Raw genomic sequence first — 23,391 nt, forward strand, 5'->3', positions numbered from 1 at the left:
AATCCTCATTTCATGACTGTTTAGATGTAATTGCTAACATTTTGCAGGCATTAAACATGTGGTTTAGAACATTACAGTAAAGTAAAAAAAAAAAAAAAAGAAAGATGACAACAGTCACAAGTGGTGTTTTATCATTGATCAATGACAAGATGAACAACACTGCTATATTCATTTACTTTTTGACACTCTTCATCCTTTAACAACACATGTGGAAATGTGGCAGACTGAGGCCCTCAGAACCAAAGCAGGACATGCCAGATGGGGCCTTAGAGCATGAGCTCTGGGCATAGTCAGGGTTTGAATAATGTCTTTGGCAATATTCCTGTCTTTGGCAATCAGCAAAACTGATATACAAACCCAAGTCTTCTCTTTACATAGTCTCTTTCCATAAATAAGAAAGGTGCTGGAAGTGATGCTCAATTGGCTCTCTTGAGAAAAAAGATGTGCATGTGTGTGTTTGTAGAAATGTATTTATATATATATATACATACACACGTTACATGTGATATATATCTACAAGTATATATAGATGTTTGATCATAAATTTTACAGATATAAAGGATATAGACAGCACACAATTTACATATAAGAATAATATATACAATTATTTCTTTTATGGGATCCCTGGGTGGCGCAGCAGTTTAGCGCCTGCCTTTGGCCCAGGGCGCGATCCTGGAGACCCGGGATCGAATCCCACATCGGGCTCCCGGTGCATGGAGCCTGCTTCTCCCTCTGCCTGTGTCTCTGCCTCTCTCTCTCTCTCTGTGTGACTATCATAAATAAATAAATTAATTAATAAAAAAAAAATTATTTCTTTTAAATTTCATATAGTCAATTGAGTCACACAGAATACTTTCACTGATTTTTGTTGATTTCTTGGATCTGTTGCCATGATATGGTTGTAATTGCTGAATAACTGCAGTTCTAACATGAATGAGAGTTGATATTTTATGTTGGAGAGTAAGGTGACAGGGAAACAATCAAGATGTATGTCAGAACTCTATTCATGAATGACATGAATGATATGAATGACTCCTGTGCCAAATCAGACAATAATTTCCAAATGCCAGAAGGGTATTTCCTTATTTTTTTGTGTTATTTACAATGTAACAACCATAGACATGAGACTCTTTAAGGCATTAATGCATAATCTACATTGTTACCATTTTCTCTATCCCTTTCTTAAGTCTAAAAAAATAATTTAAACCCTGACTTACAGCATTTGCTGATTTCTGGGGTATAAATACTCTCATCATAGCCAATTTCAAGCTACCAATATGATGTCGATAAACACAGACTTGGGAAGAGATGTGCAATAGCTCACCACTATTTAGTATTTCCACCATACAGATATATATGTAAATGTAAATAACCTCAAGACCACAGATAATAGTAAAGCAATGAGAAAGTGATAAGGTTGGAGTATTTATCAGCTTTAAATACCATTTATTTAATTACAGGTTTATATCTTCAATTTTTACCAATGCCTATATTTAGCAACCAGCTTGCAAAAATTCTTGTGAGTCAGTACAGACCAACTCCAGCATACTGCTGCCTGAACATACAATGCTATCTGCTAAGCCCTATGTTGAAACCATTAAAAAAAAGTCTGAGTTCAAGAAAACAAAGCCAAACAACCAACATTTGCTATCCAATAAAAAAAAAAATCAGGGGATCCCTGGGTGGCGCAGCGGTTTGGCGCCTGCCTTTGGCCCAGGGCGCGATCCTGGAGACTCGGGATCGAATCCCACGTCAGGCTCCCGGTGCATGGAGCCTGCTTCTCCCTCTGCCTGTGTCTCTGCCTCTCTCTCTCACTGTGTGCCTATCATAAATAAATAAAATTAAAAAAAAAATTAAAAAAAAATCAGAATCAAATCAAATCTACGTATACACTTCAAATAACCAGAGAAAAATGAAACTAGTACATCAAGATTCAAGATGTAGCAAAGAGGTAAATCTGGACAATTTAGAGAATCAACCTCGTGCTCTACCTACATACTTACTATGGAAGGGCTTCAAATTTGACTGAACCCCTGGCAAATTCTAGCCTCTTGCTGCCCAAAGCCAAGAACTGAGTTGGACAAAGGAGACTTACCTGGGTATCAGTTGGTCTAGTTGCTGCATTGCAGTCATTGTCATCTACCACAGACATATAAGTCCCAATGATGCATTTCACTGCTCTTAACTGGTATCCTTGTCCACAAGTGACACTGCACTGAGGGAAAGAAATACAACAAAAGGTATGCACATTTCAGCAAATTTTCTCTTTCCCTACTTTACCCATAATACTCTACAAGAAAAAAAAATTTCCATCATAGTGGAACAGAGAGCTGGCACCCAGAGAAATTAAGTAAAAGTGGGCAATCCAGCTCTGCTCAAATTATATTCATCAATTACCCCTTTGGTGCCCAGAATTAGTTCTACCTCCCATTGGAATTATATTTGTAGGAGTTCCACTCCTTGACTGTGACTTGATACATCCCTATGTCAAAACTGACTCCAAAGCTACAATCATCAAAACAGAAGAGAAAAAACTGAATCCAGCAATAAATTCATACATCGATGGCCAAGCAATTTCCAACAAAATTCTAATAATTCAATGGGGGAAAAGAATGTTCTCTTTAAAAAACGGCCATGAGACAAGTGCCTATCTATATGCAAAGGCATGAAGCTGAACTCCTAAGTCATACTATACATAAAAATTAACCCCAAATAGATCAAGAACTAAAATTATAAAACTCTGAGATGAACAGATTATCTAAAAGTTTTGTGACATGGAATTTAGTAATGATTTCTTGGATATGCTACCACAAGCACAGACAACAAAAGAAAGACAAGTTTTATTTTATCACAATTAAAAACTTCTGCATCACCGGACACCATCAGCAGAGTGGAAAGGCAACCCACTACGGGATTGGAGAAAATATTTGCAAATCAAATGTCTGAAAGGGTTGAAATCCACAATATAAAGAACAACAAGAATTCAACAACAAAAAGCTGACCTCATTAAAAAATGGGAAAAGAAGCACTGTTAAACCATATATACTTAAGGGGCACCTGGGTGGCTCAGTTGGTTGAGCAGCCGGCTCTTAGTTTCCACTTGGGTTTTGATCTTGCTTCATGGGATACAAAATACAAAAACAACAAAGACAAAAACAAAAAAAACCCTGTACACTTCAAAATGGTTAAGATGGGGGGGGGGTGGTTCCTGGGTTGTTCAGTCAGTTAAGCATCTGACTCTCAATTTTGGCTCAGGTCATGATTTCCAAGTGGTGAGATCGAGCCCCATGTCAGGCTCTGTGCTCAGTGTGGAGTCTGCATGAGATTCCCTCTCTCCCTCTCCCTCTGCCCCTCTCCCAGCTCATGCTCACACAACACTCTCTCTCAATAAATAAAATCTTAGAAAAAAAAATCTTGGAAAAATGGTTAAGATGATAAGTTTGATGTTATGTTTTTTGACCATAATTTCACTTTTTTTAAATGGGTAAAAGACGCGAATCGATACTTCTCCAAAAAAAGATATACAGATGGTCAACAAGTACATGAAACGATTCTCAGTATCATCTGTTATTAGAGAAATGCAAAATCAAAATCATAATGAGATACTTTACTCCCACTAGGAGAGCCATAATTAAAAAGGGGTGAAAAATAACAATTTCTCTGGTGTGGAGCCAGAGAAATTGGAACCCTTGTGTATTGTTGGTAGGAATATAAAACGATGCAGATTCTGTGAAAAACTGGCAGTTAAGAAGTTAAACCCAGGCTTGCCACAGGATCCAGCAATACCACTCCCAGAGATACACCCAAAAAGAATTGAAATGAGGTCCTAAAACAAGCACTAGTACATGAATATTCATCTTAACCCTACTCACAAAAGCCAAAGGAACAAACAATCCAAATATCCAGCTAGGTATGGAGGGATAAGCAAATATGGCACACTCATACAATAAAATATGCAGCCACAGAAATGAATGAGGTACGGATATGTGCTCCGATATAGACCTTGAAATATGTATGCTATGTGAACAGTAACAGATGCAAAAGGTCGCAGTGTATGATTCCATTTACACAAAATACTTCAAATAAGTAAATCCACAGCAATAGAAAGATTGTTCGTTGCCGGGGGGGTGGAGTTCGGGGGGGAAATGGGGACCAATGGCTTAATGGGGTGATGGAAACATTTTGGATGAAAACATTTTGGAACTAGATAGAGGTGGCAGTTACCCAACATTGTGAATGTACTAAAAACCACTGAGCTGTTCAGAGTGAAGTGCTTCATTGTGTGACATGTGTTTTACTTCAGATAAAAAACATATACTAAGTATACTCCTAATATTAGTTTAAAAATATTAGAAGAGAATCAGATGTATTAATACTAATAACCTGTGCATTATTGAGTGTGTTGGGAATCCCTGGGTGGTTCAGTGGTTTAGCGTCTGCCTTTGGCCCAGGTAGTGATCCTGGGGTCCCGGGATCGAGTCCCACGTCAGGCTCCCTGCACGGAGCCTGCTTCTCCCTCTGCCTGTGTCTCTACCTCTCTCTCTTCTCTGTGTCTTTCATGAATAAATAAATAAAAAATCTTAAAAAAAAAAGAATTGAGTGTGTTTGGTGGTATTCTTTTTGCTAAATTACATTTTGCAAAATTTCTCTTCTGCACATGTGTTACTCTTAAATAAAACCATAATAACAACAACAACAACAACAACAACAACAACAACCAGTTTGTCATCCAGAATTGCATGTTCAATACAAGGAAGAGCAATCTCTGGCTAGGACTGGTGCAGACACAGATAAAAAATAGGCCCATTGGTTCTAAAAGATGTTACACTCAAATTTTAACAGTGTTCTGAGCTGGGTTCTCTTTCTCTCTTTCTCTTTCTCTTATTCCATAAGAGTTATGCAGATAGAGACAAAAAGGAAACTGGACTTAGAAGTATAGGGGACTCTCCCTGTTTGTGTAGCTTGATCAGACATGATCAGCCGTGGGCACCTGGGTGGCTGGCTCAGTGGTTGAGTGTCTGCCTTCGGCTCAGGTTGTGATCCTGGGGTCCTGGGATCGAGTCCTACATCAGGCTCCCCGCAGGGAATCTGCTTCTCCCTCTGCCTATGTCTCTGCCTCTCTTTGTGTCTTTTATTATTATTATTAATAATAATAATAATAATAATAAAGACACGATCAGCCATTCTGCCTGTGGATGCTGTACCATGGGAGGGCTCAGAAGAAGGTCAATTTGATAGAAATTCTAAGGATGTGGTAATACAGCTGCTCCCATTTATGGCATGCATCTTGGAAATAAAGACATACACTAGAAGACTGAGTGGTCATGGCTGGGCAGTGTGGGGGGAGAGTTATTTTTCAAGAGATTGTGTAAGTGACAGCCGACAGCTGCTTTGCTTCTCTTGGGAACTCGGAGGGCTGCTTAAATAGTATCCAGGATGCTTTTGCTTCTATATTAGGAAGGACTCAATTCCCAGAGTAGTGGCTTCTCAAATGGGAGCCCAAGGGAGACTTTCACTCTTTCCTTTAAAAATAGTTCAAGTAAAGACTCTGAAACTTACACACAGAGGATTCAGAAAAGATCTTTCAAAATGAGATGATTCTGCAACTTTTGATTAGATTAATTCTGTATGAAAGATCTTATATATGAGAGGTGAGCTCTGGAAACATGACATGGGGAGCCCAAACATCCCTGCCAAATCCCGGTCCAGATACCCCTGCAGAAGGCTCCAGAACCCATTCTGTAATGACCCGCAGCAGCAGCATGCTAGAAGATAACATCAGCCAGACACGAGATCTGTTGTGAGTTTGTTCAAATGCTCGTGCACTCAAACTACAGTTTTAACCTAAGGGCGAGGACACGCCTTTGTGTCTGCAAAGGGAATAATCAGCTCCAGGAGGGCAAGCAGCAATCCTCAGACCTGGGGCAAAATGGTTGCAGAGCTTCTTGGGCTCCATCAGGCACCACGGAGGTATAGTGCAAGTCACAAGACACGGCAGTTAAATCCCCACTGCTGGAATGCCCCTTTGCAAGCCCTCTCCAGATAAGAAGGAAAGAATGTAGTTAAGAACTTTATCGTTCAAAATACCTGTCCCCAGGGACCCGCCTGCCAGGACGCACATTCTGGCTGCTGACAAGTCTGCATGGAGGCTGGCTTGGTCTCAGGGTCACAGATTCTATCATTTAATCGATCTTCGCCAAACTGACACCAGACCTGGCGATGCTTATGCCCTTTTCCACAGGTGACCAGGCACTGTAATAAAAAGCACAGCCAATCAGTGGTGTTTCTGAACAATGTGTTGTGGTTCCCAGGGATTATTCATGGATGAGCAGGAACAGATGTGCTCTCTTCCCATAGCAATCTTGAGCTATGGGAAGAATGAATGAACATCTTTCTCATTCATTCATTCATTCATTCTGTATATACAAAGGCTCTGGGACAGTGTCAAGTACAGAATGAACTCAGCATAGCACTACACCATGAAATACAGATCTCCCCTGACTTACGATGGGGTTATATCCAGATAAACCCATTGGTAGTTGAAAATACCCTAAGTTGAAAATGCACTTAATACACCCAACCTCAAATGTGCACAGAAATCCTGCATTAGCTTATGGTGGGGCAAGATCATCCCATACAAAGCTTAGTTTATAATCAAGTATTGAATATACCATACCATGTAATTTATTGAACTCTGTACTGAAAGTAATGGGCACAGAATGGTCATAAGTGTATTGGTTATCAACCCTCACGTGGTTATGATAGGGTGGCTGAGTGGGAGCTGCTGCCGCCTAGCTTCTCAAGAGCGTTAAGTACCACTGATAGCCAGCCTCGGAAAAGGTCCAAATTCATATTACGGCATCTACTAAATGTATATTGCTTTCGCATCATGGTAAAGTAAAAAAAAAAAAAAAAGAGAGAGAAAGAAAGAAAAATTGTTAAGTTGAACCACTATAAGTCGGAGTCACACTGTACTATAAAACATCTATGATTTTATAAAATAGGAGTTAAGTGTAGGGAATTTATCAGTCAGACTAATGTGAGTTTTAATCCCAACGCAATCAGCTATGGATACTAAGTCAAGTGACGGTTTGATGGTTCTGTACCTCTGTTTTCTCATCTGTACAATGAGGATAACAATAGTGTCTACTGCAAAGAATTGTGAAAACTGCATGAAAAAAATCTAAGTTACATGCTTGGCACATGTTCATTTAATAAATGTTAAATATCATCATTATCCCTGCTCATTGCAGAAAATCTGAAAAATATAGAAAAGTATAAAAGAGAAAACTATAGTAATAAAAAAAGTCTCACTTCCCTGGGGATCTTCATTATTAACATTTTGCTGTTTTGTTCCCAGTTTTTTAAGCGAAGGAATGTTGGCTCATACTGAATATATAGTTTAAGATCCCCTCACCTCCATTTCAACAAGTCTTCCTGCAAAGGTTTGCTCTTTGATTTGAAATGATACTTCAACTATTCTTAGCTATCTAGGTAAAACTTTAACCCATTACCTTCTTTCATCTTTTTAAAACCCAAACACTAGAGTTGAAGCAAAGGCAGCTTGTCAACAGAAAAAAAAACAGCAACTTGTGCAGGAATCAGACACTGTGAACCATAGGTTCCTGCGGGGTGCCATTTCAGGGGCATTAACAATACACTTTTAGGATTTGTATTTTATATGCTATTGAAAGTAAAAGTTAATACTGCACTTACATGGTTGAGATAAGGAAATGGGCGCAGAAGCCGTAGCAGGGGAACACCTCTTTCCTTGCATTCCTGACTTGGCCTGTCAGTAAGGGAACTCCTGTCCTCTTTCCACTTGTCCCCATGAAGGAAGGCAGAGGCAGTCACCTGCTTGGTGAGGATCTCCCTGGGCTGAGTTAATAGTGAGTGCTAACCATAAAACCAAGAGAGAGGCTCTGCGTTCTTTCTCCTGCTGTCCCAGGGCCACCTGTGCTAAGCGATGAGGGTTTGCCTTAGGCTTCATCAGGTAAGGGAGGAGATAGGCAAAAGTCTGGAACATTCAGCTAGTCCTTTCTTTCCTAAGTTTTCCACTAGCAACTGGATGAATAAATCAGACAGGTCACTTACTAACCTTACTAAGTGACCCTTACTGGGGTCTAATTTTCTTATTCTACAGACAAGAAAACAGGAAACCCCTTTTTTCATTTAACTTCAAGTCTAAGTTAGCATGGCTTTATGACTAATCAAGTCCTTATTTTCCTTTACAATGACTTGGTGGAATTTCAAAAATCACCAATAGAAGCTATCAGAGTGGGTGATCCAGCCAGACCCACCGTGCCTTTGAGGCCACTAGTGGACCAGTCACGCCCCATATGGTTGTCCAGAGGACAGAGGACCACAGTTGCTTCATCAAGGAGATGGGGGTGGAGGGTGGGGGAGCAGCAGGTGCAGACTTGAAGGGAATCAGAGAGACTCAGAATTAGAGTATCAGAGATGACCCAGGGGAAATAGGAGCCCTTTTATCTCACCTCTGACCAGTCTGCTGATTTCCACTGTGGACAAGGGAATTCATTGCATCTCTGAATGGTGACTTTCTCTTGATGTGTGCATTTGCTATCATCCAGTACATCATTGCGGGTGTTGACACAAATAGCCCTTCTCCTCTGGCTTCCACCATCACAGCTTTTAGAACACTGAAAGGAAAATACATGAAATAAAACTGTTGCTAAGTTTCTTATCCAGCATGGTCAACATCCTGGCTACACTGGCTTGTCTCTTTTCAACCCCCAAGAAACAATCACCCAACCGATCCAATTCAAGGTGTGATTTGGGGAGTGTCTACTCATGCTATCCCATTTATTCCCCTGGTTTATACTGAAGTCAATATTAGTGGGTCACCATGAGAAAACAACATTGGAAATGGCCTGTGGGGTGTGGCAAAAGGGATTAGATGAATTGTTCTACCACTCTCAATTTTCCATACACCATGTTCAATGTCATATAATCATTACAAATTTTTAAAAAAGATTTTATTTTTTCATTCATGAGAGACACAGAGAGAGGCAGAGACACAGGCAGAAGGAGAAGCAGGCTCCCTGAGGGGGCCCGGTGCGGGACTCAATCCCAGGACTCCAGGATCACGACCTGAGCCAAAGGCAGATGCTCAACCAGTGAGCCACCCAGGTGCTACAAGACATTACAAATTGACTGTGGTACTCTTTTCTACAGAATGAGGTCAGGCATTGTAAATCAAGCATGGTACTCTCTTCCATACAGTTACATAGGGTTTCTCAATGTAGCCCTAACTAATCAATTAGTTGATTAGCCAACTAATCAATCAGACTTAGCATCCGGGAAGAAGACTTTCGTTGAGTGAGAATCAACTTACTTCAGTCCATGCAGAATAGCGCCAGCCACCTGTGTTACATTCTCCTGAGCATTTTTCCCGGGTGCTTGGTTTGGGGTGGCTGCTGCAAAAACCGTCATCAACCTTCTCGGTCTTCCCATCTAGCCTGCTATATTTAGCACAGTAGATGTCTAATGTGCGGTAGCCCAAGCCACACTGGGCACTGCATTCACTCCTGCTGGCAACGTGCCACCTATGCATAAATAATGGGGATAAAACAACATTTCTGTTAAATATGTATGTCCTATCTATATTCAACTGGTAGAAGAATTGAGTTCTTTTTTCTTCCTTAGCTCAAATACCACAAAACCCAAAGCCACAGTCAGTTCCTGAAATCCAATTTTAAACCAACATATCCATGTATTTTTCATGGCTGGTAATGTACATGGAAGTCACAGAGTGATACTCAGAGGTTCCATCTTTGTGAAGATTCTCCCTTGATACAGTCAATCTGAAATTCAAGCAACCAAAAAGAAGAAAACATTGGACTCAATAGAGCAAAAAAAGCAATTTTATATTTAAAAGGTTCATGCAACTCAGCATTTCGTTTCTCAAGAGGGCTGCTTCTGACAGAGGACCACTGTTGGAAACTGCCTCGAAAACCCCCTTTATGTGGCCCATGCTAAAATGTGTTCGGTGAACATCCCGGAACTTAATAAAAGAATGGATAACTGGACTGTAATTGTGGCAAGTGTGCTAAACTCTGTGAATAAAGACTAAGTTCCTTTTAAACATGGCCTGTAGTCTATATAGTTTGACTAGACAATTGACTTAATTTTTCTAGAGCAATGTGAGGTCCATGGCAAAACTGAGAGGAAGGTACAGAGGCTTCCCATAAGCTCCACTCCCACACAGCCACAGCCTCTCAATTATCAGCATCTCCCCACAAAATGGTACATGTGCTGAAAGACTGATTCTTTTAATACCCCCCAAATATAGTCAGTTCTTAAATTAAAACAAAACCATTTAAAACTGACTAGAAGAATATAAATATATAAGCTTAAAATGAATGTTGATTCAATGTAACAATCCAAAAGAGGATAATTTTTTCAAATCTTCATTAGAATTAACTCTTGTTAACTACTTCTCAGAAATTGGGTAGTGTGCCCAATACGGACGCCCTAAGAATTCTTCCATCCATACCTGTCCAGGGGCAGGACTGGGAAACAATGAAGAATATTGGCCACATGCTTATCTTGGAGTTTCTCACAAATGTTTAAAAGTAGGTCAGAGTTGACCAGCTTTTATGTTTGGCATGGAAAGTGGGCTACTGAGATTTTCCGTTAGAGTCACACAGTATTTGGTGATTTTGTTCTAACCGGAACATGTTAAATGAGAGACTGTAAAACAATGCTTTATCTCATCCTGTCAAAGCTTAGTCTGGGCAAACTCTCACTTCCCTGAGGAAGTGAGGCAAAAATGTGGTCCAATTCAACAGAGGCATCTGGAACTTTCATCTGCTGCTCCTTGATTCTGGGCTACCTTCTCTTTGCCTTCATCACCATTTTTTTCATGGAAAGCTTATCCATCGTGGGTAAGGGAGGCAGGAGTCTTGCCCCCACAAGAAAACACACCATCAGATCAAGTATAATAGAGTCTCCCTGATATTCACACAATCTCTAGCATTTGGGCAGAGAACCTGGAAGAGTCTGTGGAAATGTCACAGCATTGCCTTAGGAAAGTTCTTCTCAAAATGCTATCTATCATCAACTTCTTCATATATTCTCTCCCTGGAAAGTGGTCTCAACTTCAGTGTTTTGAATTCATTCGGTTCATTTCATGCCCAAATGCATTTTATTACTATATTTCAGAGGAGCAAAGTGTTTGTTACAAGTAGAAACAAAAAATGTGTATGCTTCTGTGAGTGTGTGGGGCATCATGGGAGTAAAAATACTAGGAATAAATTTGGAAACTACTGATTTAAGCGGGTGTCTCTATTTTAGAACTTCTCTGGGCCTTCCAAATGTTAACTGACACGATGGATTTTGACAGAGGGGAGGAGATAGTTGGTAAGGCTTCTGAAACATACTGGGTGACCACAAATTATCTTGTGGAACTTGTGTTCCACACACGTGCTTTGGGAAAAAACTATTTAGAGTTTGATTCATCAGTAACAATCCTCTCTCTAGTCTCTCAGCATTGTCCATAGCTATTCAGCAACAATTAGTATGAACCACAATGACAATGTCTGTCAGGTTTTTTTTTTTTTTTGTGATTGATTCAGTTTGGCAATTAGATAACTAATTATTTTTCCTGAAAAGACCTTAACTCTAATTTAACTAAATTAACTCAGTTGGCTAAAGCAATGGATTTATAAGTACATTACCTATAATGTCTGTACATTACCTATAATGTAGGTATAATTTATACCTACAGCATAAATGTCTGTCTTTTAATGTCTTCGATTTTTTCTTTCTACAATGACTTATCAATGCTTTCTGACAACCCCATGAACAAACAGGTCAGTGATGCTGGGTAGACATGAAGTACAATGTGGGTGGAGAGAGCCTGGGCTTTGAAGTCAAAGCCATCAGACATCAGCTCTGGCAAAGATGTGGCACTTGTGCCATGTCCCCTTCACCTACTCACATGACAGACATTACTAATTGAGTCCAGCACTTTTCTTTTCTCTTGGTGCCTTGAGAGGTCCTTATAATCTTCACTGCAGCACTATAGACTGTCAATACCATTTGATAAGATTTGGCACTGTGTTGTGGAACCTGCAAAATCCTAAAGTATTCACTTTTCCACTTACAAATGGTAAGATCCTAACAATTTCCCTGATTGAGGAAGAGATAATTTCTCTTCTGTAAAAGGAGAATTAAAGCATCAATTCCTGTTACTTGCATTGAGACTGACATTCAGACTATATAAAGCAACACCCAGGCTGATTAACATTCAAACATGACACAGTCAACCTTGCATATATATCAGAAAACTTCAGAATTCTGTACCCACTATTTCTTGCCTCAGATTTCCTACTTTTCTTAGATACAGGATATTTTCCATATCTAGACATCGGTGTGAAGATTTCCTTCTAGTTCCTTCCATGACTTTACATTAGTGTACTGCAATTTTCATATGCATAAGATTTCTTCTGCTGGGTGACAGATACTCTGGGTGTACAGAGCACAACATACAGGTACTTTGAGAGATGCCGCTTCCCTGGTTTTCTGTTGACATTGGTACCAAACTTAAATAAAATATGACTCAATCACAACAATATCTAGTGCTGAGTTGTGAGGGTCAAACGAGAACTTCTTTTGACAAATGCCATACTCTATTAGCTATTTTTAATTCTTAGGAGAAGAACAAGAAATCCGCAGGCATATGTCTTGGATAATTGGTTTCTGAGGGATGGAAAATTGGCTGAAGCTTATTTCACAGAGACGCAAGGAAGGGGAACTAAAGACCACTGTCTCCTCCTTCCGTCCTTCCCCTCCAAAAGACTCTCAGAGTGCACAGTAAAGACCAGAAGCAAACACTAGCCTCACCTCAGCTCGCAATCTGTGCCACAAGGTTCAGTAATGGGTGCTGGCTGGGGCAGCCGGTCACATCTTTGATCAGAAACCGTAAGCTGATCAGATTCCCGGGTACAAACAGGTTTTCGCTTTCGCTCCCCTAGGCAAGGAGGGAAAAAAATCTCAATCAGAGAAAGTAACCTATTCCATAGACTATTTAGACTAGGGACTGGCAAACATTTTCTGTCCTGGGTTAAATGGAATTATTTGTGGCTTTGTGGGCCATACGACCTCTGTCACGACTATTCAGCTCTGCCATTATAGGGCAAGAGCAGGTGCCCACATGCAACATGTAAAAATGGTGTAACTGTGTTCCAATAAAACTTTATTTATAAAAGCAGGTAGCAGGCTGGATTTGGCACACTGGCTATGGTTTGCTGACCCCTAATTTAGGCAACAGGAAATGTGATAAATGATATACAATATGACTACCTAATCAATGTCTCCAGAAAATCAAAGTGGCAGAGCTGATTTTACTTGGCTTCATACACATATATGAATCTCTAAGGAAGAGGAAACCCAACATATCCTGAATCCCTTAAAAAGCTCAGCCTACCAGCCAAAAATAATCAGAAAGATGCAGAGAAAGGAGATCAGAGAATTTATGCAAACAAAGTTTTATAGATTACATGCATTTGACTGCTTCCAAAGAAAAATAAAAGAATTCTTAAAAATCTCAAATCCCTGAAACTCAGCTGAAAAGTAGATACCTTGGCAGGGTTTGCTGCATGCTTGCCAGGGCCCGTGACTGTTCCAGTAAAACTGCTGGGGTTTGTCTTCAATTGGAATATTGAAAGAATAGCGCACATCAGGGTTGTATAACTTTCCCACTGACAATACCTGGGATGAGCAGACAAAATGGAGATGTTTGCAGGTCTGGTGACACCACATGGAAGGAAAGGGTCACAGGCTCACAGTCAAGTTTTTACCTGAAGCAAAAGTTCTTGTTCAATGCGGTCCGTGGAGTTAATTCTTTCCACTACATTGTCGGACCCGCTGTACTCTATCACGGCATTCCCAACGCGGATTTCCCTTTTGGACATGGTGACAACGAAGTCTCCATTTAGCAAGAATTCACCTTTACTGCTTGATAAAGCTGTAGATGAGAAAAGAGAATTCACTGATTTTCTGCCAATGACTTGTTATCTGAAATACGAAAGAACGCTCTGATAGGGAGAGGGTCGGGAGGGCAAAGAATATATACTTTTCAGTTGGACAAGAGGCACTCAAATGCTAGTTTGCCACCTGCCACCTGCCACCTTCACGGCCTTGGGAATTCACTTTCCCTCTCTCTGTCTCCATTTCCTGATCTCTAAAAGGGAGATAAAAACACCTCCCTACCCATGTAATTATATTACTAAAAAATAATATAAGGGTTTTAATTAGTGTGGGGTTTGAGATACAAGCCCCACATTACGGCATTACAGATGGAAGCAGAAGTCTTATGATTTGAAAATATGTACTAATGAACTGAAAATTTATAAAATCAACTCCCATGCAAATATCCCTATTTTATGTTAGGATTATTAGAGCCTGTTGAATCTTTGTTAGTCTTCTTCGACAGATATGGAATCTGAAAATCCATGGCTGACATGATGCTTAAATGTCATTTTTTCTGTGAGACCTAGTGCAGCAGCCAGCCTCCAATATGGCCCCAATGATCCCTGCCTGTTGATATTCACACTCTGTGTTGTCCTCTCCCACATGGACTCACACTGACTGTATAATCGCTAGGATTTTGAGGAAAGGCAGAGTGTGACTCCAAGGCCAGGTCTCAGGCATTGTGGCTCTACCTTGCTCTTCCTCGACTCTGGCTTTGGGAGAAGCAGCTGAGCTGCCATGGTGTGAGGTCACCCAAGCAGCCCCCACTGAATGGCTTCCTGTAAAGAAATAAAGCCTTCTGCCAATAGCATCTGAATGAGGCATTTGGGAAGTGGACTCACCAGCCCTTTTAGATGTGATCACAGCCCCAAATGAAGTCTTAACTGTCACCTCATGAGAGACCTCAAGCCAGAAATACCTAGTTGTGCTGAAACATGCAGAAATTGGAAGACAGTACACACTTGTTCCTCTAAGTCACTATGTCTTGAGATAATTTGTTATACAGTAAAAGATAATTAATACGCCTTCCCAGACCATTCTTTTAAAAACTGTAATGTCTTCCCACTACCAGCACGGATTCCACATTTCCCATCCCGTTTACCACCCTAGTTTTCCTCCATAACACTTTGTATATGCTCTCTCTCCCCAACTAAGAAAGTAAGCCCCATGAGGGCAAGAATTTTTGGGTCCTTTTACTCACTGCTATATCTCAGCTTCAAAAAGAGCACATGGTACCTTACCAATAAACACTTCTTTTTTAGAAAAATGAATGAATCTACTGTAGATGTTGAATAAAAGGTGAAACAATTAGAAAAGCTGAAAAAGTCATGTTAGAGAACTACTTGAGTCAAGTGCCAAAATATAGGCCAACCGAGAACTTGAGGGAATTAGACCCATTAGAACTTAGGGAAAGTAAACAAAATGGACAGATAAGCTACAATGACAGATGCTTCAGAAGAAATAATTTATCTAAGCATGAAGAGAGACTATTAAGAAAGTGAATATAGCCCCAGAAAGCTTTCATAAAAATGACTCCTTTTCAGGTTTTACTGTTAAATTCAAACTTTAAGCAAAGAATGTACTACTCTATCACATAATTTTTAAAAAAGATTTTATTTATTTATTTATGAGAGACACACACACAGAGAGGCAGAGACACAGGCAGAGGGAGAAGCAGACTCCATGTAGGGAGCCCGACGTGTGACTCGATCCCGGATCTCTGGGATCAAACCCCGGGTCGACGGCAGCGCCAAACTACTGAGCCACTGGGGCTGCCCCTGCTATCACATAATTTAAGTGGAAAGCTTAAATAAGAATATTTATCAGTTGCTTTATCTTATAATCTAAAAACCTATGCATGGTTCACATGTAAACATAGTTTTATTTACTATAAGAAAAAAACAGTCTATTTTCAAACTTCTTGATTAATTTCTCTAGATAAAATCCCAATCATATTTTCCCCCTAGTATGTATTATAAAATTTTGGTTTTATTATCAGTACCACTTAGTTCTTTTTTTCAGTACTACCACTCCTTGAATAATGAATCCTCCTGAGTATTGGGCTTCACATGAAACAAGAACTTAATAAATCAGAGCTATTAAACATTTGAGTCCTGAATGAAAATCAGAAAACGTCCCTCTTATTTTTTATAAGTTGCATACAATTAGCAAATCTCAGTAGTGGTAGGGGGTACCCTGAAATGCACAGGCCACGTATTTAAGTAAAGAAAAGGAATGTGGAAAACTTAACTCAGATGGCAAGTGGGTTTCATGCCAGGTGCCAGTGTCAACCAATTGGTCCTAGCTGCTCAAGCGACTCTGAAGAGCATGAATCTTTGGAAGCATCATGCCTCAACATCATGTTAGTGACATTGGTCTTGGTTGTGGGATGCGGAGCCAAGACGCCTTGGGTTTTTGCCAGATCCTAACCTGTCTCTCACTGATGTAGGTGATAGCAAGCATGTCTTTCACCAGGCAGGCCAGAAGAGGTGTAGAGGGTTTAGGGAAAGTCGGTATTGTATCCTTACGTGGAGATGACTGAGGGCTGAGATGAAGCTTTGAATATTCTTGGTGGCTCAATAGCAGCAGGGTCCCTGTTTCCTTAGACATGGCAACCTCACAGAGTTCACCCATTTGGACACTATACTGATCAAAGTACTACTCCTTCTAGGATCAGTAATTAAGTCAGTTCCTAATCTAGCACTTATACACCCACTCATGTAAGCCCCATCTTGGTTTTGAGGAAAGAATGAGATGCCTTCATTTGAAATGGCTGGGAAGAATGTAGTGACAGGGAAAAAGCTTTTAAAAAACCAAACCTTCCAAAATCTCTTGGTTTCTTCTTAACTCAAAATTCTTTGATAGTCCCTCCTACCTATATGATTTACTTCAAACTCCTTAGCATAACCTTCCTATATCTTTACAAATCATATCTTAACCTATCTTTCCAGCCTCACCATTCCCTCCCACCATAAGCCTCAATTCATTTATACCCCCAAGTCAGCCATACATTCTTATTCTTCTCCACAGAAGCAGGAAAATGAAGTTGTCAAGGGTGTAGGGTCTGAACTCGGACCAGTAACATTTCCACCTGTTCCCACCTTCTGAGAAGTTTATGTGACCTTGGGTAATTTATGTAAACTCTCTCAGCCTCAGTTCCTTCCTCTGGATGATGAGTTTCTTACTGGATAGTTTACAAACGTAAAACAAGACCATGCATACAGGCTGCAGTTGCTGGCAAACTGTAATGCCTTCATATGCACCATCTCCTTACCAACACCTTTACAAAGGCCTAAATTAGGGATGAGAAAAGCATGACTTAAATATTATTAAAATACCTTCCCAAGGCCAGGTGACTTCCAATCATGGGAAGTATGTCTCCAGAGCATGTTAATGACTAAGGTTTTCTAAGAACAAGGTCAATAAATACCTGTTAAATGCGTGAATGAATTCATGCATGCTTTCTCTATGTACAAGTTGAAATCCAAAACTAGTCTAGCTAAATATTTTTTTCACAATTAAAGTCATTTGTTGGCACCTGGGTGGCTCAGTGGTTGAGCATCTGCCTTTGGCTCCAGGCATGATCCCAAGGTCCTGGGACCGAGTCCCACATCAGGCTCCCTGCATGGAGCCTGCTTCTCCCTCTGCCTATGTCTCTGCCTCTCTGTGTCTCTCATCAATAAATAAATAAAATCTTTTTTTTTTTAAAGTCATTTGTTTTACTAGACTACATGAGCCTGTTTAGTAAAGCGACCATTTAAACATGCACTCTTGTAACCCCAAGAAAGATCCCAGTCTATAGTAGGTGCTCAATCAATGACACTGAAAGGAGTGACTGATTGGACCTGACATTTATGACAAGGAGAACAGAGTGCTTCCAGCCAAATAACTGTTTCCCTGTCAGTGTAAAGCTCTGACAACCTTGTCTCCCCTATAGCTGCTGTAGCGTGAGACCCACCAGCCAGGCGAGATGCAGGACTTTCAATGGGTCACTGATTGGAGGCGAAGCTGTTTCTGTGGCCCTCAGACATCCTGAGGCTGCCTCCTAATGTGGGTCACTTACATGGTGATAGCAGGACATGCTGCCAAAGCAATCACCCAGTTCTTTCAAGTGAAGTCGCATGCTAGCTCCCCAGCTGATGTTTCACCAAAATGGGGGAAATGAGAGACTGGCTCTGTAAATTAAGTGATAATCCAGTTTTGTGTGCATTCAAAGAGCAATCGTCTGTCGTAGGCTAATCCTGGGGCTCCTTTCCAACATCTTCCCGCTTCCTCTCGGGCTTATGACTAGGGGCATTTTACCCTTCCCTGCATGTTCCCTCTCCTGGTAGATGGTAAAGAGAGAAGGAGAAAGGAATAATCAGGGGAAATGAACTTCATGATTTATCCCAAACTGAATTGACTCCTGTCTTCCCACTGCCACAATTAATCAAGAGCTAAGTGTACTAGAGACAATGAAGTATCACAGAAATGGCTCCTTTTTCTCTTAAAGAAACACGAACAGGGTGGCTCTGGGTGCAACTTGGCTTTAACCCAACAGGAGGGAGCGGCCCGTGTGAAAGGACGGCCTTTGACAGGGAGACTTTCTGCTTCGGTACCTTGTGAAACAAATAGTTTCCTGCAAACGACAGTCTACTGCCCAACCTTCCGCTAATGAGATTAGGGGAGCTAATTTCCTGGGTTGGTTTCCCCCCCATTTCACCCATCAGAGCTGGGTTGCTACAAAGGCCCTCTCTCCTGGAACTTGCTCCCTCACTAGCATATGCAGAAAGACTGTAGCTTGGCTGGCCTGTAGAAAAATGGGAGGGATAAAGATGAAGATGCCTTAGCAACGCAAGAGCTATGGGTTTGAAAACCTTCTTAGAGCATTTGCTGCACCTCCTTCAGGCCAAGAGTAAATATTTACACACCTTGGATTTGATGATGTCATGTTCTTTCTCATTTGCTAAGAAGCCACTGTAAGGTTCAAAGGCCCTGAGGTCTCGACCTTTACACTCAGTGAACTGTGACTGTCCATCTAGGCTTGCACACTTGTCATTTGCTTCCAGAGAGTTGTTCTTTTGCCAATGGGTGACTTTACTGTAGTATTCCACTAAAGGGCCATGACCACTCCAGCCTGCCTGTCCCAGATGACAAATCTTCTTTAATTTTGCTTTCATTCTTTACAAGGAGATTAAGAAACCTCCCGTGAGGAATAAAAGGTTATCAGGAGGCCCTGCCCAATTCAGGTGCCTGGCCTGGTTAATGAAGTTGAATTGAATTGAGGCCACTACTTGGAAGGAGATTTTTCCCAACAGGGAGGAGAAGAGAAGAGAATCCTTCTCCCTTTCAAGAAGAAGAAAGAAGCAGGTCAACATGGCTTTTGGCTTTCAGGAAATTAATTAATAAAGGAGGTTGCATGCAATGCTGCTGGATTTAATTAGGAAGTAGTAAGGCCATAGCAGCAGCCACATGTTCAAATTTATAACCCAGTGCACACAGAAAAAATGCTTGACCTATTTTGCTCAGTGGTGGAATGAGAAATGTGGGATTCCCAAAAAATAATTTTGAAAAGGGTCCTCAAGAACTCCATTAATTCTTTTATAAAGTCACCATTCATTTGGATATTTAGGGTAGGGAAAAGCTGATCCAGCCACTGAGTAAATGATTCTAAAGAAGACTCTGGTCTTTCAAAGAAGGGACGATTCTGTGTATGTCCACAGTAATCCCATCCCTTATTAAGCACATAGTAAATCCTCAGTAAAGAGGACATGAGCAGTGGCTGTCCAACAGCTGAGCTGCCATTTACTTAGCACATATATATGTAGGCTTTATATCAAGAGCTAATGATATAAAAACACAGCCTCTGACCTTAAGACACTCGTGGCCACATAGATAAATAAGGAACAAATTGTCTCATCTCAGTTCATGGCAGCTCCGTCTTTTTAGCTACTCAGGTAGAAATCTTGGAGTCACCCCTGACTTATTCCTTTCTTTCACATACTATATTCAACATATCAACAAATCATGATGATTCTACCTTCAAAAAATACCCAGATTTTGACCATGTACTGTCACCTCCACTGCTCCTACTTGGGGCCAAGCCACCAGCATCTCTCTCTTGGATTACTGTAATAATTCCTAACCAATCCTCCTGCATCTACTCTGTGCCTTTCTTCTACCAAAGAGCCAAAATGCTCCTTTGAAAATATAAATGTAATTATATCATGTCATTCTTGGCTCTAACTCTTCAGTAGTTTCCCATGTCTTTGAGAGTACAAGGAAGTCCTTTCAATGCTTATATGACCCTATATAATCTACTCCTGACACATGGTCAACATTCTCTAGAACTCTCCTCCATGCTGATGTAGCTGCAGCCACATGGGCCTCCCTCTGTCCTTGGAACAATCTAGACATGTTCTTAGGATTTTGCACCGGCCGTTTCCTCTGCATGGAATGCTCTTCCCCAAATCAACTTCTTTTCTCCTGCTACAGTTCAAACACTTCACTCTTCCTAACTCACCCTCAGTATCCCAATTTCCCTTATGATGTTCTATTTTCTGATAGCACTTACCATCTTCTAACAGCATACAATTGGCTACTCTATTAAGTTATTGCTTTTTGCCTCTCTACTCCCACCAAACAGTAAGTTTGAAGAAGACAGTGATTTAAACTTACTTATTCTGTTCTGCTCATTGTACCTAGAAGAATGCCTGGTACATATTAAAGAAGTGAATGAGTGAATAATGACATACTGCAAAAAATCCTATAATGAAGTCATGTGTATATATTACACTTGATCAGCATGCTTGGCTAAAGGATCATTGTCTATCTATTAAGGATTCCATGTAGACATTCCAAAATACAGATTCTGATTCTAATGTGATTCAATGAATACTCACTAACTAGCTCATTAGGTCCAAATATGTGCAGAAAGCATCTACGGAGGCTGAATTCAGATGGATAAATAGAATTCCTGCCCAGACACTGCAAGAGAACAAGTACATTCATTTCCTTTAAAAAGTCACTGCCTAGCCAGACCTCTGTGATTTCTTCTAGATCAGAGTGCAAGCCGTGCTGCTTTTCATGGCTAGGAGGAGTTTGGTTGTGCAAGGTGACCAGCTGAATCCCTTCAGTCATGACCCCACTCCCTTTGTCCTTCTTTTAATTAAAAATGGTTGGGCAAATTTCATGATCACAGTGGTTTACAGAAGGATAAGTTGACGTGGGACTGGGCTGAGCAAACTGTTGAAATGAACACAGGGTTGATGGTGTGTTGTGGTTTAAACAGAAGGCATACAAAGGAATTAATCAGGTGCCTGGACATGAGAGAAGGATGAAGAATCCATAAAGGAACAAGGTGGGCCATTCTAGTCATGACATGAGAAAAATTTGCCATTCTAGAACCTTTTGGAATAACCAGGCATAATGAAATGTTGAATGAGTCCACTAGTGGTCTGTTATTGATTAGAGCTGGCAGCACAAAAATTAGGGGAAGTAATGTTTTTAATAAAACATTTGCGAGCCAGTTATCCACAGGACAGGTTGTTTGTTTGTTTGTTTATTTGTTTTGAAAGACTCAAAGAGAACAATGATTTTTTATGCTGAACTTACATGGTAAGTGCTTTCAAACTTTGATGTAGGGCCTTCCTATTTATTATAATCCAGAATAAACCCCTGATATTGACCCTCATGAGTAAGGACATGACTCTTCCATCAATGCTCTGTGGTGATATACATGAGGGAGAAATAAAAGAGTGAATTATAGGATCAACTACTTGTAGTAAAGTACATGACACCCAACAGCTCTCTGTGTGCATAGGGGAAAGGAAGGAACATCTGCCAATGACTCCAGAGAAGCCGAATTCTCACTGATGGCAGGGGACGTGCCATCTTACCTAAGTAGTTATCATCCTCTGATTTCCCTGAGAAACTGTGCTGCCTCACATCGATATTGGTAGCACCGGCTGGGATTCGGACCACAGTATTGTAACCTGAAAAGAATTTAGCCACACTTCAGTATTCCACAATACAATTCAGTTTCTCTAAGTACAGAATATAAAAATGGGCAAGGAAAAAAAAATGGGCAAGGAAGGAATATAATACAATTCTTGCTATTAAGTGTCTTCTAGCCAGGTGGGTAATGTACCTTAACAAGACTGATTTTATGCTTGACATTAACACTTTGACATATTACCTGTGGTTAACAGTGTTTAAACTTTAGCATTTTCCCTCTCATGGTTCTTTAGGAACAGGTTCTTACCATAATGTACTGTATTAAATGTTCCTGCTACTGTTTTGCATGAAGAATTATCACCACCACAAACTCCACATTTATCTCTCCGGGCTTTTGAGTTTAAAACATGATCACATCCAGCTTGCTTTTAAAAAGAAACATTTGAAACAAACAGTAAATATTAATATTAGCAAATTATAAAAATTACAAAACATTATGATACGGGAAGTAGCATGTTTCTTTGAATTATGCATTCAAAAATGACAAGAAAGTCTCTTTAAAGCTGCAAGGGTGAAAAAAAAAATAAAGCTGCAAGGGTGGATGGACACCTGGATGGCTCAGTGGTTGAGTGTCTGCCTTTGGCTCAGGGCATGACCCAGGGTCTGGGATTGAGTACTGCGTCTCAGGGCTGTAAATTCGAGTCTCATGTTGAGTATAGAGATTACTTAAAAAAACAAAAACAAACAAACAAACAAAAACCCAGCTGGAGAAGTACAAGTCTACAAATAAGAATAAATGAGAAGGATTGCTCAGGACTGAAAAAAAAAAAAAATAGGAGTCGGGGTGAAGGACTGTCTCTAACTGATGAGCTCACATCCTATCTGAAGGGAGCAACCCCTGTCAACTCCAGACTACTGCTGTCATCAGAAATAGTAGCCCGGTGTTGACATTTGTCAGACACTGGAAAATTGGATTTTATGTGAAATCCCCCATGTTTTAATACTGGCTATGAATGGAGGACAAAGCATGACTCCAGGCTGCCAGTTTGAGGCCTGAGGCTCCAAGGGGCCTCTGGAAATTCTCCACATCTTAATGCAATGCAGCAGTGGTGACTGAGATCTGAGGAGGACACCAGCAACTGCCAGGACACCAGGACAGAGTTCACATTCTTGACCATGTTGCTCATTTGCATGAGCTAGCCTCTGAGGAGAAGCTCAACGTTTTGCTACAAACAGACTCATGAGGAAATGTGTGCCGTGGTTTTGAGTCGGGAAGTGGGTGAAGCTCTCTGGGGTTCTTTTGGTCAAATCCTACTGACTAGAATTCCTATTTTCCTGGACCACATGCAAGGATCAAATCAATTATTGCAAAGCCTGGTTACCTTAAGGATGCTTTCTGACCAGTGAGAACAGTGAAATGGTATCAAGCCCTCTAGAAATCACTGCAATGGTGCTTTACTA

The 23,391-nt window shown here is 40.6% G+C and overlaps 1 protein-coding gene across 3 annotated transcripts in view; it reads right to left on the reverse strand.

Annotated features, from left to right (window-relative positions):
* Positions 1–23,391, reverse strand: part of ADAMTS9 (ADAM metallopeptidase with thrombospondin type 1 motif 9) — a 161,590-nt gene that overhangs the window by 79,796 nt on the left and 58,403 nt on the right. For all 3 annotated transcript variants that reach the window (XM_041761923.1, XM_041761924.1, XM_041761922.1), the window contains 9 exons: positions 22,238–22,355; positions 21,873–21,968; positions 13,824–13,990; positions 13,605–13,734; positions 12,868–12,994; positions 9,356–9,566; positions 8,496–8,660; positions 6,088–6,252; positions 2,096–2,215 (listed from right to left, as the gene is read on the reverse strand). In XM_041761923.1, coding sequence (XP_041617857.1) covers positions 2,096–2,215; positions 6,088–6,252; positions 8,496–8,660; positions 9,356–9,566; positions 12,868–12,994; positions 13,605–13,734; positions 13,824–13,990; positions 21,873–21,968; positions 22,238–22,355 — 1,299 coding nt within the window. The remainder of the gene's footprint in view (positions 1–2,095; positions 2,216–6,087; positions 6,253–8,495; positions 8,661–9,355; positions 9,567–12,867; positions 12,995–13,604; positions 13,735–13,823; positions 13,991–21,872; positions 21,969–22,237; positions 22,356–23,391) is intronic.

Source organism: Vulpes lagopus, chromosome 7 (genome assembly GCF_018345385.1).
Source record: "Vulpes lagopus strain Blue_001 chromosome 7, ASM1834538v1, whole genome shotgun sequence".
Lineage (NCBI taxonomy): Eukaryota > Metazoa > Chordata > Mammalia > Carnivora > Canidae > Vulpes > Vulpes lagopus.